The sequence below is a fragment of the Podospora anserina genome, chromosome 1 (assembly GCF_000226545.1).
Source record: "Podospora anserina S mat+ genomic DNA chromosome 1, supercontig 4".
NCBI lineage: Eukaryota > Fungi > Ascomycota > Sordariomycetes > Sordariales > Podosporaceae > Podospora > Podospora anserina.
The window spans coordinates 1,559,799-1,575,616 of NW_001914853.1; the positions used below are offsets into that span (position 1 = coordinate 1,559,799).

At 54.0% G+C, this 15,818-nt stretch overlaps 2 protein-coding genes across 2 annotated transcripts; both read left to right on the forward strand.

Moving 5' to 3' along the window:
- Window positions 1–171: 171 nt before the first annotated feature.
- PODANS_1_18590 (uncharacterized protein) lies at window positions 172–5,224 on the forward strand (the record flags this gene model as incomplete). The annotated part of the gene is made up of 2 exons (XM_001907284.1): window positions 172–1,440; window positions 1,547–5,224. The coding sequence occupies 2 exons, from the start codon at window positions 172–174 to the stop codon at window positions 5,222–5,224; spliced, it is 4,947 nt and encodes a 1,648-aa protein (XP_001907319.1).
- A 5,869-nt stretch (window positions 5,225–11,093) lies between these two features.
- PODANS_1_18600 (uncharacterized protein) lies at window positions 11,094–12,949 on the forward strand (the record flags this gene model as incomplete). Its single annotated transcript, XM_001907285.1, has 2 exons — window positions 11,094–12,678; window positions 12,741–12,949. 2 exons carry the CDS (start codon window positions 11,094–11,096, stop codon window positions 12,947–12,949), a joined length of 1,794 nt encoding a protein of 597 aa, XP_001907320.1.
- Between the last annotated feature and the right edge of the window lie 2,869 nt (window positions 12,950–15,818).

Sequence of the window (15,818 nt, forward strand, 5' to 3'; positions counted from 1 at the left end):
CAAGGCTGCGAGACGCTCCATGTAGTGCCCACCCCCCGCATGGCATCAAGACAGAGTTTCGCAAAGACTTTGGAAGAACGCAGCCAGCAGAAATAGGCATAGAAAGGCTCTGATACTGGCCGTCACGGTCTACCTCTTCGTCTTTCTCCTTTCGGCCACTCTGTTTGCGCCATGTCGAGGTCATCCTACTCAGACGATAGCGTCGACCTGGATGATATCGGCGACAGTGAGCATTATCATGAAGATGAGAATGAAAGACAAGGCTCGTCTTCTACGACGGTTCGCAACGGCAGCGTAGCACCAAGAGCCCCTAAACATGGGAAGTTCTATGGCCTGCCACCTCGTCAACAGCAGCAGCCGGAGCGGCCGCGGCGACCAAAGCGCTCAGCACAAGATCAAGGGGGACAGGATTGGGAAACGGGACGTCAACGGCAACAGTCGAGCTCTGCTTCATGGGAACGGCGCCGGTCTCCTTCACCGCTTTCTTTTCCAAATACCCCATCGCCTCCGCGTCCAACCTGGGTACAAAATCTAGGCAGGGCAAATACTTATATCTCGGAGGCGAGGGAACAAACTACTGGACCGGTGAACTACTGGGATCAGATGGGTCACGAGGGCCCCGAGCAACGCAATCGGTCCCTTGTCACGGTTCGGCCAGTATCTAGAGCAAGACGAAGGCCAGCACAAGAGGAACCAACGGCACACCAGTCTGGCAGGGAACCACGTACAGGTCACTTACATGAGGACCCCTTCAACGTCGAATCTCGTACGAGACCGCCTGTTCTGCAACTTCGGACGCAAACACGACGAGAACAGTCTCGCAGAAACCAACGGATTCCAGATTTCAGACCGCCCCCTTACGAGTATGTGCCTACTTATTTACAGGACCGCTCAACATCAATAGGGGGAACATTTAGCCAGAGCTCGGAATATTCAGATATAAGCGACGAGGACCAGGAAAGCCAGCCATCAAATCACGATGTTTATGAGCGACCTGTTGACCTCGTTCATGACCCCTCACAATCAACCAAAAATATGACGGTCCGGCTCGAGTTTGATATCGAAGAAGACTGGGACACTGATCTCGAGGAGTTTTGCCGACTCAGGCGGCTCGGCCGGTTCAAAGACGCGCAAGAATACTTCAAGCAAAACCTTGAACGCTACAGCACCATCCCGTACATCCGGGTTCAGTACGCAGAAATGCTGGTTTCATCTGGAAACTTGAAGCTATTCCGAGATATGCGGCTACTGCCGGAATTTCTGCCTCCTGTCGGAGAGGAGAGTATGGATGAGCTGAACAGAGGCAAGCTGGCAGCGAACTATGCTCTGCTGGATCTCTTGTCGCAGCGGCACTTTCCAAACTACATACAGATGGCGTGGCAGATTGTGGAAAACACGCTGAAAGCCCTCAGCACCGAACAAGTCATAGGATCAACAGAGGTAAGAAACATGTAATCTCTTGCATCACATCCTTGAGGATCGTATGTTGACCATTTCCTAGATACAACTACTGAGTTTGTGCCTGCGGGTGTTGCACCGCTTGGAGGCCTGTACGCATGAAGGCATTATTGACGTGCCCAAGATTTACGCAAAGCATCTTTTCGATTGGAGCCGCCTTTATCGCGAGATCACCGCAGAAGATAGCATCTGGGATGCCAGAGATCTTTTGGTGGCTGCCACATCTGTGTTTGGCTGGCAGGACATGTCAGCCATGTTTTTCGGGACCAGTTACCTTCCCAAAATTATGGAGTTAATTTCCAATGACTGGATTCGGACGAGCTACGACGAACCATCGGCGTTGGGTCTCCTTGACCTTTTTACCTCACTGATACTTCAAGATCACGACAAGGAAATGGACGTTCGCAACCACCTTTTACTCGAATATGCCACGATCTTAGCACGCTCCATTCAAGACCACGATGAGGGGTTCATGCGAAGCAGACCCTTTCTACAATGGTTACTTGTCAAAGCAGTGCTCGAGAAGACGGCTGCTCCAGAGCGACCTGACGGGATTCACCTCAAGGACTTTGACGGTCTCGAGCTCAAACAAAAGAACGGAATACATTTGCCCATCTATGTTCCGAAAAACGGGCTGGAAAGACCTTCATGGGACATGTTCTTCACTCGATCTAGCCCAGCACAACGCCATACCGCAGAAGTTGTGGTAGCCACCGCCGATGCCATTGGAGACTACTTCCTCAAAGCAGAGGCCTTGAAAATTCTGATCCTTTTTTCCCAAAACCCGGGAAGGTCCATGTCAGATCTCTGTCGCCTCCAGCTCGAAATCCAGGGGGATACTGAAGGCTACCTCGCCACGCGACTGTCGACTTATTTGCTCTTGAACGAGTCGAATGAGCTGCAAGACTTGGGAATAAGTCCCACCGATTTTGATCCCACAAGGAACGAGAATTGTGAAAATGCAACACTAAGATGGGCCAGCGCTGTTCTTCCTGCGCAAACCCTTCTCCGTTCCGATATTCGCGAGGATAATCGGCAGCCTACCCCTCAAAATGAAAATCTTTCATCCGAACTTCTTCAGGCAGCCTTCAACGTGTGTGGCCCAAAGCTTCCGTCTTATATCATAGATTTCGCAAGACAGAAGCTTCAACTCGACGCCCCCTCGATAGTCCCGATGCCGATGCTGGCATTACACAACCCGACCGACGATAAGCCAACAGCAGATAAGGCCAGAGACAATGTTGACGGCATTCCGAGATACAGTCCCTTCATCTCTGGACAACAACATGCTTCAGGATATCCGTATCCCTTCATCTACCCAAACCCCAACTACCCAAATCCCAACTACCCAAATCCCAACTACCCGAATCCCAACTACCCAAATCCCAACTACCCAGCTCATAACGATCCATTTCTTAGCCACCAGCCTTCCAACTACCCATACTCCAACTACCCGACCGCGTACGGACAGCCACAAAATCCAAATGCCGTGCATCACAATGTTGCTCCCTATGTCGGGACATATCCTTGGCTACAAGGACCCGGGCCCGCCAACGTTGCCGGGACACCAAACCCCTTTGACTTTTACACTCCATCGCCGCCAGCGCCGCCGCCTGCTTCCGGGATGCCGTCCCAAGACTATCAGACAAACCAACCTCCAACGGCGCCTAACGGGGTGTGGCCGGACGTGGAGGTGGCTGGATGGCCTGCTACGTGGCAAGAGGATGCTCAACGTCTTGCAAACTCTCGGCCCCCTCCTTCAACCGACGACGAGGACGTAACCATCAGGGTGAAAGGTCATCAGACTCGGGTTGGCGGCGACGCGCAGGCGAGTTCGGACAAAGTTTCACAGTGGCTATTTCCGGGAAGTGATGGAGCACCGAATATTGACAAGAACGACCCTAATGAGCAGTCGATCCCTCCACCATCCGGAAAGCCTGCTGTTCCTGGTGACAGTGCGCCCAAAGTCAACAGTTCGACTCCTGTCAATGATACTGTGGCTCCCGAAACAAAAGAGGGCGATCCTGGCCAAGCATCGAAGCCTGTTGCACCAGAGACCACTGATGCCAATGGCGGCTCGAACGTGAATAGGGGAGATCCGGGCCCAAACACTGGGATACGTAGGCGGCACACTGTGGATGTCTTACCGGAACGCAGTCATGCTAAGGTGAACAAGACGGCTGACACCGCGAATGGTATCATTCCCGAAGAAAACAACCCATCTGGTAGCCTGGAAGCCGAGGATAATGGTGACAGTGTCGATGAGAAGCCGAGTTTCGATGTGGAAGAGGGCTTGCCCAAGCTTAGCTTCCCTCCAGATCTTCTCAAAGGGCACAAGTTGACGGTCATTCTCGATAGCAAGGACGATCCTCAGAAGGTCAAGGCGTATGTCATCGACGTAGAAGGCGTGCATGAGACCCCAGTAGTGCGCCCTACAACTGGAGAGCAGCACCGGTCCAGGACGAAAATTCACGTCAAATCCGGTTCCTATGAGGTTGCCGATGCAGGAAATGAACCGGGCGAGTCGACTGTAAGGATAAGCAGAAGCAGAAGCAGGGAAAAGGGCAAAGCTAGAGACACCAGCGAAGCGCCACCGAGTTATCCAGAGGGCGGTGTCAAAGAACACACGACTATACACGGCACCGTGCGGCCCCACGTTGTTTTGGATGATTTTGTCACCCAGCCGCCACATGATAAACTGTCGAAACCGACAAGGAAGAATTCGGGGTTTGGAGGTCCAGCCGGAGAAGGTCCATCGAGACGGCAGAGCATGTCCAAGCCAAGGTCTAGCAAAGAGGAGCAGGACAAGTTGGCAAAGTCTGTCAACAAGAGAGCAAAGAAGGCTGCCCAGAGGTTTTCATCTCTTGGTCCAGCTCCCAGTCCGGCCCCCAGTCCGCCGCCTAGCCCACCGCCCTCTGGTTCGCGACCGCCACCTGACAGGCCTGTGTATATCCCCGATGCCAATCCCGACACGGGCGCTATCCCCGAGAACGACGAGGGTGCTGGTGATGGCGTTGGCGGGCATGAGCATCAAGACGGAGATCAAGGACAGGCGCAGGACCAGGAGCAGGGGCATGGACAAGCTCCAGACCAGAAACAAGACCATGTTCAGGAAGAGACCCAAAGTCGGAACCAACGGGAAAGGCAGTACTACAATCAAGGTCCAGACCGGCAACAAAACGAGCAACTAGGCGAGGGCATCCGAGTCTATTGTTCAGGCAACCCCACAGATCCCACCATCCCGACCACCAACTCCTCTGCGCAAACTGCGCCCTCCCCTGGGAAAACATCCCATCCCGACAGTCACGACAGCACAGATGAAGACTGGGAGATCCAGAGTATAGACGGCGACGAAGCTGCTGGCAACCACGAGGCAGTGTTTGAAGCCTTCTCTGACGAGGACGCAGACGAAGACGAGCAGGCGACCCGCAAAGAGGTGGAGCAGATGCTGAACGACATGCAAACCGCCAGAAAGAGGAGACAGGATGCGGATCGGGCAGAGGAGGAGTGGTTGAAGGGACGGCTGGAGCGTCTTGCTGCTAAAGAGAAAGAGGAAGAGGAAGCGAAGGCGAAGGGGAAGAGGAAGGGGAAGGGGAAGGAAAAGGTTGCGGTGGTGGAGGAACCGGAGAGCATCTCTTCTGTGATGACGGAGGATGAGGAACGGTTTAGGTGGGGTGAGGAGCCGAGGTCGCCTTTGAGGAGTTTGAAGAGGAAGGGGAGGGGGATTAAAAGGTTAGCAGACTTTGTTAAGCGGGGATCGGGGTAGAGATGGCATCGACACATGGGAGGTGGATGTTGCCTTTTCTCGGGTAGAACCGCCCATCTTGACACAATTAGATCAGACAGTTTGGTCGAATCACTCCATGAAACAAAGCTTTGTATTCTCGAGCGTCTTGTGGTTGACAGCATGGCAAAGCTCACTTTCCAAAGCGAACATTAAACCTTCTTGAAAAAGAAGAACCAGGGATCGTGAGTAAATAAACTAATATTCTCTGTGTCTCAATCAGCAAGGGGGAGAGGAAGATGTCGACATCATAGTGACGGCACTGTATTTGAACGATGGCTTTCGAGAACAAAAGCCTCCTTGCTTCCCGCGCTCAGTTTCGGGGCCAGGTGTACGTGAGCAACAGGCGAGTCTCTCGGGCAGGCAGTTTTGTATTCGTCAAGGCCGGCGATCTGGCCGTTGCCAGACCCGTTCCGGAAGCAGCCTTGCCAACATTTCGCACGCAGTCGAGAGACCTGCTGAGGGAAGTCTGCTCTACAGTGGTATCGCGGCCAACTTGGCAGTAACAGTCGGGCTTTAGCTGAATGGATAGCTTGACGAACTGGCAGGCTTCTTTTGGAAGAGAACTTTGGAGCCAAGACGTCGGTGGCAACAGAGAAAATTACTGCGCTGAAATATATGGAGCAGAACTATATCGTAAGGCCAAGGCGTTCTCAACCTACGCCGTGGAAAAGGCGAGGCACCGGGTACGCCCGAACACTTTGGTGCGAGCGATCAGACAAATACTTGTATAATTGTAGAACCAAAAGTCACTGTGTTGCTCTCCGTACTGATATCTCTGCATATCTGAGAGCACAGGTTCCATGCCCAGCGAGAATGCGGTCGTTGATGACTGAAGAACCGGGACACCACCTAGGGGTCTCGCGGTCCTGTACGACGACGGAGATAGCTCCGTGCAGCACATGCATTAAAATAAAATAAAACTAAAGGTCACGATAACTAAATGCAGTACAACACCGAAGCGAAGTCGGCTACACGGAGCGGCAGGACTCCAGAATGGATTGCGCGCAAGAAAACGCAAGGCCCCCGGTCCGGCTTGGCGAGAGCATTGGAGCTTCCGGGCCGGGTCCGGGTCCGGGGACCAACCCCGCTTTGTTTGAGGCTCCGTAAACCGTAAACCCCGGGCCGACGGCGGAAACGGAAGAAATTCAATACCATAGAAAAACAACCGCAAATGTCAGCGCAGAAGTCAACGAGCAAATTTCAATTTTTGACCACGAAATTCTGGATAAGGGGACACCAGTGCCCCTTGCTCCGGTTGAACAGCGTACAACAAAAGTCAGAGTGGCTGGGAAAAGTGTTCTCGCTGAACTCACAACACGGGAACCGGGGGGTCAGTGCTAAAAAGGATTGACTTGTCAAAGCCGGAACGGATACGACGGGGCGAAATGTGATATGCCGTACGGATGAGAACTGTCCTTGGCCCGAAACGAATCTGGCTGTCATTTTCGGCATCCAGCACACAACATTGCACTGCGACAGACGGGGCAGGTGGTCCATTTCATTCGTTTTTTCCCTTTGGGCGCAGATTGCGCCTGGTGCGAAGAAAGCGGTTGCAGTGGTGCGGAGGTGCGCTATTTGCTGCAAGGATGTGGTGGTAAGTAGTGTCGAGTGGCAAAGAGCGGTCCGAAAGAGCATGGTGACATGCTGCTGCCAGGCCACACACAAGCAAGTCGAGTCGAGGTTTCCAGCATGGGCTCTCTATCGGGTGCTGGGGTCGGGGGTTGGTTGTTGTTGGAGGTGGTGCTGGTGCTGGGCCACAGAGGGCGCTACGGTTGCGATTATGACCAAAATCCCGAAGCTATTTGCATCTCTGGATGTTGGTGGCAGGACTGCTCGTGTGCGACGACGCTACCTGCTGCTCGTGTCGACCGGGTGTTTGCGAGTCAAGCAGCGTTATTTCTCTTTCCATGCAGGTAAGCCAGGAGTGGAAGGCTGTTTGACGACGGCTTCTCAGCGAAAAGACATGCGTCGCCAAAGAGCAACATGGAGTTGCGCACCATCGGCCGGCCAATGGCACAAAGTTGCCGACGCCCACATTCCCATGTCGGCTTGGCAGGGAGGAGGGCTGGCGATGCTGGTCGATGCTGGTCGTGGTGGGCATTCCAGGCCCATCAAAGAAACGACCAGCCCAGGACAGACGGGGGGAGGGGTTGATGAGGGGTAACATGAGCATCAAACCTAACGCGCCAGTGCAGCACAGCTCACCATCGAGAGCTTGGGCATGCGTGGCAGTTAGCCCAGTATCACCGGATGCTGCGCAGGACGCCATCCAACCCATCCCCTTCACCCTCACGGCAGCCAAACGGTCGAGGCCGTGTTTCCGGTCCAGTTTCGATGTCGAGAGCTTGGTTCAGACAGCTTTTTGAAGCGGGGCATTGCCGTCATTTGTAAGTGATCGGGCGAAGCTGATAAGATGGAATGTCATCATTCTGAACAGGGGTACATGATCAGCTCCAGGATCAAAGATGGAAGGAAACGAATCAGGTGTTGAGCTTCATTTCGAGGCTGTCGGCTGACCAATAGATAAGATCCCGGCCGCAGGGATCCCAGGCGCACAAGGAAACAGAAACGGAATAGCGGGGCGCATCTGGCTTGCCAAGCCGAGCTCCAAACCAGTACGTACACCGGAGCAAGAAGCCGGAAGGGCAGGAAAATGTGTTGCCAAAATCAAAGGTTTTGGGTTCGAAAGCTGTTGATCAATATGCGCCCAGAGCTATGAGCAAGCGATCCATGGTTGAAATCGAATGGCGAGTGCGGGAGGGGCGGTAGTGTATACATACATAGAGCGATAATTCAGGCGTCGATATCGCTTGATGGCTAGGCCCGAGGAAAATGCGACTTAGCTTGCGACACGTTGCCTTGAGGGGGGGGGGGGGGGAGGGCGTGATGGGTTGCGGCATAGCAGGAGCCACGAAAGCCGAAGCATGCGAAGGATGAGGAAGGAGAGTCGGCTTGGTGACGGCCATGATGACCGGTGTCTGGGTGGATATGGGTTGTACAGAACACACCAGCATACCATTTTCGGTAAACACAGCATACGAGGGACTTTTTTGGATCAGAGCAGCTCCGAGTATGGAGTTTGGTGAAAAGTCCCTTTGTTCGCCGCACTTCCAGCCTCGGAGCCACAGCATGACAACCAGCGCAGCTCTGATGCAGAGAGACGGAACCGGGCCAGAAGATGGCATCGGTAATAATGTGGCTCGGAAGCAGCGATTCCTTGCGCTCCAGGGCAACCTTGAAGGACTCCTGGCTGGTCACTAGACTGACAATTCGTGGACTTTCACCCCGGGCCAGCACGCTGCAACACGGTGGACGGTGGCAGAAAGGGTGATGTGGCAGGGACAAGGTTCATGTTCGGCTTCAGGTTCGTCCAGGTCCAGGTCCAAGGATGGGCGCTGGGCATGGGGCGTCGACACGGTGAACAGCTTCCAGTTGGGGTTGGGGTTGGGGTTGGTGTGTGGCAGTGGGCGGGATTGCGATTGGGTTGGGTTGTTTGATTACCGTTCAATACCTCACCAGAGAGACAGACGGGTATTATTCCCACAGAATCCAGGCAGCCTAATAAAAAGGCGACCAAGTGACGCTGTACAGAACACACAGCACACCTCCAACCGCTGGCACATCCAGGCGCACACACGGCGGTACCGGACTTTGAGACCGAAGTGCTCCCCGTCTGAAGTGCTTCTGTTGTGGGTGCCATTTGCGACCTGCTGCCGCAAGCTGCTTTTCCGGTTTACGGTTACGGGATTGCCTTTTGACGATTTGCTTTTCAGCATGTCTTGTTCGTAATCTCGATGCTGACAATGGTCCGTTTTCTCCGAGTTTTGTTCATTTTCGGTCCCTTGGACGGGCCATGCTGCATCCCCGCACCACACACAGTCCAGCCCAGGCTACCGGCCGCCGCTTTGTTGAGACTTGTGTTGCCTTTTTTTTTTCAGGTTGGAAAGTTTGTGGTTTTTTTTTGGTTTTTTTTTTTTGTTTTTTTGGTTTTTTTGGTTTTTGGCTGCCCGCCTGGTATTTGGCACTGTACACTCGACGCCCTTGGCTAGGTTCCTTTGAGAACGGTTGTTTGTGCCTTCCACTTTTTGCCTTTTTGGAGTCTCAGACGGGACTTCCACAGAAGCCCCTCCCTCGCACCCCTCACTCACCCCTCTCCTCCGTCCGTCCCCCGCCCCCCCAGCATAGCACCAAAGCACAGCGCTGGCTGGCTGGCTTGCTGGCTGGACGGATCAGGGAGGGGAAAAAAGAAGCGGCCCCTGCAAGAAGGAAGGGTGCGGCCGCTCATGTCTTTGACGGTCTTTTTCTACGCAGCGCTGTGTACGGTACAGTAGGTTACGGTACGTACAGGGGATCCACCCGCTGCAGTCCACCAACAGCGGCGCTCGGTTTGGCTGGCAAAGATGCCGCCGATGCGAGCGAGACCTGCGAGTGATCGAGGATCCCTCTTACTCTCTCTTCCTTGCTGCTTTTTTCTCGCGAGCGTAAGAGAGGTAGCGGGTTGGAGGTGGCTCTTACTAGTGCCTGCTCTGCAGTCCCGCCTGTGACCAACGAGTGACCAGAAACGAATTGATTACGGGTGACTCTTGGTGACTCGGTGACCTGACCTGACATGACCAAGCCTATCCAGCCAGCCTTGACTTGGACTTGACTGGGCTCGTCCTGCTAAGGAAACTGATACCTACTTGGGCTTGAAACTGGAACTTGCTCGACGGGACAAGTGCCTTGCCTTTTTTTGCTCCGCCCTGCCCCCCATGTTCCATGCTCAGGCTCCATGCTGCTTCGGGTCTTTCTTGCTTTTGATGATACAAAACCGACACGATCCCCAACAGCCTGTTCCGCCCGTTCCCTTTCTTCTCCCTTTTGCTCTCTTCCCGGCACCTGCCTTCCCTCAACACACAGCCGAACCCGTATCCTCGCCACCATCCCTTTGAGGTCTTTGCTCTCTTGTTCAGCTTCTGTGTCCTTGTCGGAGCACATCTCCAACCAAGCGCTTTTATCTTCTGCCTCTCGGCTTATCGGCGGTTTTCTTTCTGGTCTTATCAGCCCTCTGGCCCGGTGTGGAGTCTGGAGCTCGGTCTATCTAGCTGTCACCTCATACGTGGGATTTATGAATGAATAAGTGAGCAACCAAGAGCAATTCACCCCCCACCCACCCCTCCCCTCCCTTCCCTCTGGGATTTTGCAGGGGCGTGATGGGCAGAGCCTGCCGCCGGAGGGCACGAGACTGCTGTGAGCAGTTAGATTTTTCTTGGAGATAAATAACTGACTCCGCCGGTTGCGCTCAAGTTGCAGAGTAGAAAACTTCCACGAACATTGCCCCTGGTTTGCGACTGCCTGACCTCAGCGAGTATATCTGGTGATAACACGACGGCGAAAGTGAGCATCAATCACCGACGAACTCTAACCCTGTCCACGACCCCGAAACGAGCCCGTTTTTGCGGTTGGGAAGACTCGGACACGCTCGACATTTACTTATGCATGGTGGAGGATCAAAGTTTCAGCTTTGCCAGTCGTAAATCTGGGCCATCGAGGTTCTCAGCCACTAGACTGAGCCAATATTCAACCTAACCATCACGAAGTCCCACCACCGGCTGGAAGCAAGAGAGGATTACGAGCCAGAGCATTTTTAGGGAACGGCAGAGCGGTGAGAGCCACAAGCTCAGGAGTTTCGCTTTCTTTGTCCAAAACACCTGGGACAGTTGCCATCTCCGCTGAAAGGAGCCCAACCACGGATCAGGAAGTTCACGGCGGAAACTGCAGCAGCCTCACACCCCCATAGGCTATCTACTGCAGCTACCCGTTGTGAATCGCAATCAGAACCACGGTCCGGGTGACTGAGCAGAACAAGATGGATCAAATGGACTATGAGATGCACCAGGCCGAGGTGCCAACCTCTCAGGCGCCCGCACATCCAGCAACGCATTCCGGATTCCAAGGTGTGCCACCACAGAGTCAGGGCGGTTGCCCCTTTTTCCGGAATGAACAACAGCATCGCCAGCCATCAGGCTTGCCTCATCTTCACCCCTCATACCCGCACTACCACCATGGCGTTAACTCTCTGTACCACCTGTCCAGACAAAACCAAGGACCCCACGCTCCTCGGCCATCCCACAGCCGCAACCTCTCCCTTCAGCCACACCATCACCCTCAACAGCCCAGCCACGGACAGCTGCAACAGCAACAGCAACAACCACAACAACCGCAGCAGCAGCAGCAGCAGCAGCAACAACAACACCAACAACACCAACAACACCAACAACACCAACAACACCAACAACAACAACAACAACACCAACAACAACAACAACAACAACAACAGACTCAACCCCCCCCATTGTCTCTGCCACTGCCTCATTCCCAGTCCCACTCGCACTCGCACTCGCACTCCCTCTCTCATCCCCATCCGCACTCGCACTACGATCCAATCTACCCCGGATGGTCCTCTTCGGCACAGAGCGCCAGTCCCGCATATCAGTGGGTGGCCCCCGCTTCTGCCCCCGGCCCTCCCCCGTCACATGCCGTCCCGCTCCTTTCGGTTCCGTTGCAGCTGCAGTCAATCCTGAGGCCGTCAGGCTCCGATCAATTCTTTCCCAACGGCGGAGCAGGGAGTACAAACCCTAGCGGGTCCAACTCTGTGCTACCCAGCTTTCACTCGAACCAAAATCTTCCACATCTCGATTCCACCGTGCCACCACCTTTCTCCTTCCCCTACCGCCATCCTTCTGCCCTCCACCGGTTTTCGGTGGCGCCAGCTATTCAGAACCACCAGAGCCACTCGGGCTTGCCACAAGCTCCGTCTTTTCCTCAAGCGTCAACCCAAAACCAAACCCACCAACTTTACCAGAGTCAGCCTGGCCGGGAGGCGCTGTCTTCCGTAGCCATGAATACCGACCGCCCTTCTCCCGGCGATGCCCCCGCCGCTCAGCCCTCCCAGGCAGCTTCGGGTACCAACATGTCTTCCAACCCAAGTTCCGGAGCCGGCCCGGCGTCCTCTGGCTTGCCCCAGCCGGTCAATGGCTCAGGGGAGCCGTCGAGACGATCGGATCGTGGCCCCGGGAGCAACATGGCGTCCGGTCAGTTACCGCTTCCCGAACCTCGCCCAATGACCGCCGGTGACTCGACCCTGGCCATGTATCGGGGGTTCAGTGGTGAACAACGCCGAAGCGTGATTCGTCGAGCTCGTGCTGAGCTGGCCCAACCAACCGGCGACGACTACGATGAAAGCGAAGAGGACTACAGCCCGATCGACGACGACGATGAAGCGTACCGCTTTGCCTCCCAGTTCGGCCACGGATACATGCCGGACGAGAGTCGTCTCCGCCAACAGCAGCTTCTTCGTGGCCAGATGTCGAGCAACAAGCGTGTGGCCTCCAAGAAAGCATTGGCCTCACTGCAGAGCGTCGATATGGAGAGCCTGACGGCATCCGAGAGAAGTAAGTGCCCCCTGCCCCTCCAGGTGTCAGTTCGAGCTCAACGGTGCTGACTTGGCTGACAGCCTGTGTCATTTGCTACAATGACTTTGGAGTGACGAGTCCCGAGGGGATCAGCGAGGCTCCGCTTCGACTTCCAAAGTGCAAGCACATTTTCGGTGACCACTGCATCAAGAAGTGGTTTGAAGAGTCTGACAGCTGCCCTTACTGCCGAGACAAGGTGCCTTCTGACCCTGTCATGCCCCCCAGTGTTCAGGGATATATTCGAGCGTGAGTTGTTTGGGATTTCAAAAGCTGTGGCGCTGTTGAGTGGGTATGCTAACAGCTGTCAACAGGACGGGAGAGTTTGTAGGAATGCCATATCGGCATGGCCCAGAACCAGGCAGCCGATTGCCTACCCACCCGCCGTCGAGAAGTGTCCAGAGCGGGGAGCGCCGGGCCTCTCCCTCCGACCCCTCGACCGAAAGCATGCGGAGGACTCGGGCCCGTTTCGGTGCCGCCCGTGGCTACGGCCCTCCAGCTTCGAACTTTGCCCCTCCTTCGGGCTCTCGCCCGGGGCCTCCCCATGGTGCTTTCCCGAGCATGGCCAGTTTTCCTGGCTCAGTTGGTGCTGCCCCCCGGGGGCCATTCCAACCAAGTGGCCCGCTAGGAGCAAGCGGTGAGCAACAGATGCCCCTCCCTGCCCCCCCTGTTTCCTTTCCCTTCACCCAAGAAAGTTCCGTCGGGCTGACTGGGCTGCTTCGCGCCGGGCGGCAGCTCCAACCGGGTATGGGCAGCAACAGCAACATGGGCAGGGGCACCCTCCTCCCCGATACTATGCGCCATAACCTGTTGCAGTTTTCAGCGCCGCCTGCACCGGCCGACTCTCTGAGGAGCCCTTCGATCCTCCGTCCTAACCCGTCTGCTTTTCCGTCTTTGTTACCCGATCTGAACGCACCATGCACGCACCCATTTTCGGCAGCTGTGCGTCAGGGAATGTCCGCCCGCGGCGCGAACCCTACTACTCAGCCGGCCCCAGCCCCCCGGAACTTGTCAAGAGCCAGACCGGGATACAACTCGACATACTCGACCACGAGGGACGGCCGGTCAAATGCCGACTTGATTGCGGAGGTAGAGGCTCAGTTGAGAGCAGAGACGCTTGGACTGGCTTCCAGCAGAACGTTGGGTGGCCCACAGGTCGTTCGCGAGCGGTTGCACCAGCAACGGGCGTCATCAACAAGCTCGCTCGCTCCCCAGCGAGGTTATGGCCATCCGCAGCCTCAGTTGCCCCAGAACGCCCGCGGGGAAGCGGGTGAGCCGCCACAAAAACGACGTCGGAGCGGTGGCTTCAGCGAGGGGAAGCAGTGAGCGAAAGGCGGCCACTGAAAACGAACCAGCTTTTGTGATTTCTTTTTCTCTTTTTCCCTTCATCCTTAATACCCAAACTCGTCTCTTTTTCTTTCTTTTTTTTTTTCCCCCATCAACTCTGCGACATTTTCGTCTCCTCCCCTGATGCCTTTCGGGAGTCGATCTATACCATGCCTCCCACTCTTTGTTTTCTCCTTTTCTTTTTTCTTTCCCACCCGTACCACACAGACAATATGGGCATAGACTTTTGATTTTTTTCGGGAGCAACACAAAACGGCACAGCAGCTGAAGTTCTGAGGCTTCTTTCTTCACTCGCCACTATTTTCTTTTCGGCGCTTTTTAACCTCGTGTGGCTTTGATCATTGCGAGCCACGGGTTACCAACAAGAACGGCGTTTTCATTTTCGCCAGTGGGAGGAAAACGAAACGCGATTTGGGATGGCTTACGCGGGAGCTCGGTTTTTCGGTTCAGTCCACCAAGAGTGGCTTTTCGTTTTCTTTGACTGGAGGGGTGGGAAGGAAAGGGAATGGTTTTGGTTTTGGCTTGGTGCTGTTTTTTCTCATTTGGCCTCATTGCGAAAACGAATCGGCTATGAGAGGACATTGTTCGGAAGGGGGGATTCATGATGGAGTTTTGTCACCTTTTTTTTTTTTTTTTTTTTTTTTTTTTTTTTTTACGTTGACAATCAGTCTGCGATTTGCGATTCGGTGGGGATTGCGTCCGGGAAGAATGAGACCAGGCAGCGAAGAACGGACAGCAAGTGAATCTACGAGAACGGAGAAGGAAGAGAGATTTGCAGCGGAGTGAGCAAAGGGCATGGAATAAGTGGACTGGACTGGAAGTGATGATGGGACGGGTAGTGGGATTGGTAATCTCGCCACTTTGAGGGGGGCGGTGGCTAGACGAGATGAGATGGGATGGATGGGATCCGATTTCGTGCCTTGGGCTATTGTCTCTTTTATACTTGTTACCCTGAATTCGTCGTCACTTAGGTCTAGCTTCTTTCGTTGATGCCTCCTAGCCTTGTGGTAAACAGGAGCAAAGGCTGGCGAAACAGAATAGGGAGACAACAACACTCTTCTCACTAAGCGCTTGGTGTTCTGTGGGATAGTTGTGATTCATGGAGAGGAATAGCAGCAGAATAAGCGATGGTTAAATATGTTTTGCGGTGCATGAAACCAAGCAGAGTGGATATATCTCTGAAATCCTCGACACCAGCTCTAGGGACGTCTGGCACTGGTCAATAACACCTACCTACCCCTTCACTTGAATAACACACGAAGGTGAATACGAAACTTGCCCTTCTGGTCTCATTATGAGTCTCCTTATAGCGGAACCCCTCCCCTATCCTTTTTCAAATATATATATATATATATATATATATATATATATAATATAAAAAAAGAGTTTGCTCTTGAGATATTCCATCCTATCTGACCAAAGATATCGGGCAAGCACACCAATGACAAATTTAGCAAGGATAGAAATATACATCCTTTCTAGTCGTCCTGGCCGGCTTGAAATAGCTAATACTGTAAGTCGAGAGATGACAAGAAGAAGTATATCTACTGGAAAACATAGTCATAAGGGACGTAAGACGTTCTCAGGCATGGCGAAGAGGCTACGTGGACTCGAAAGGATGATTGGTTAAGTGCGGGTAGGCATGAGAGAAAGCTTTTGAGGCCTGAGAAGGAACGGATCTATCTTTACACATGAGGCAAGGATGGAGTGGGTCTAGTTATAAGGGACAATAGTATATTTTAAGAGGAGGTTATGTCGGGCTGGGCGTTAGAGAA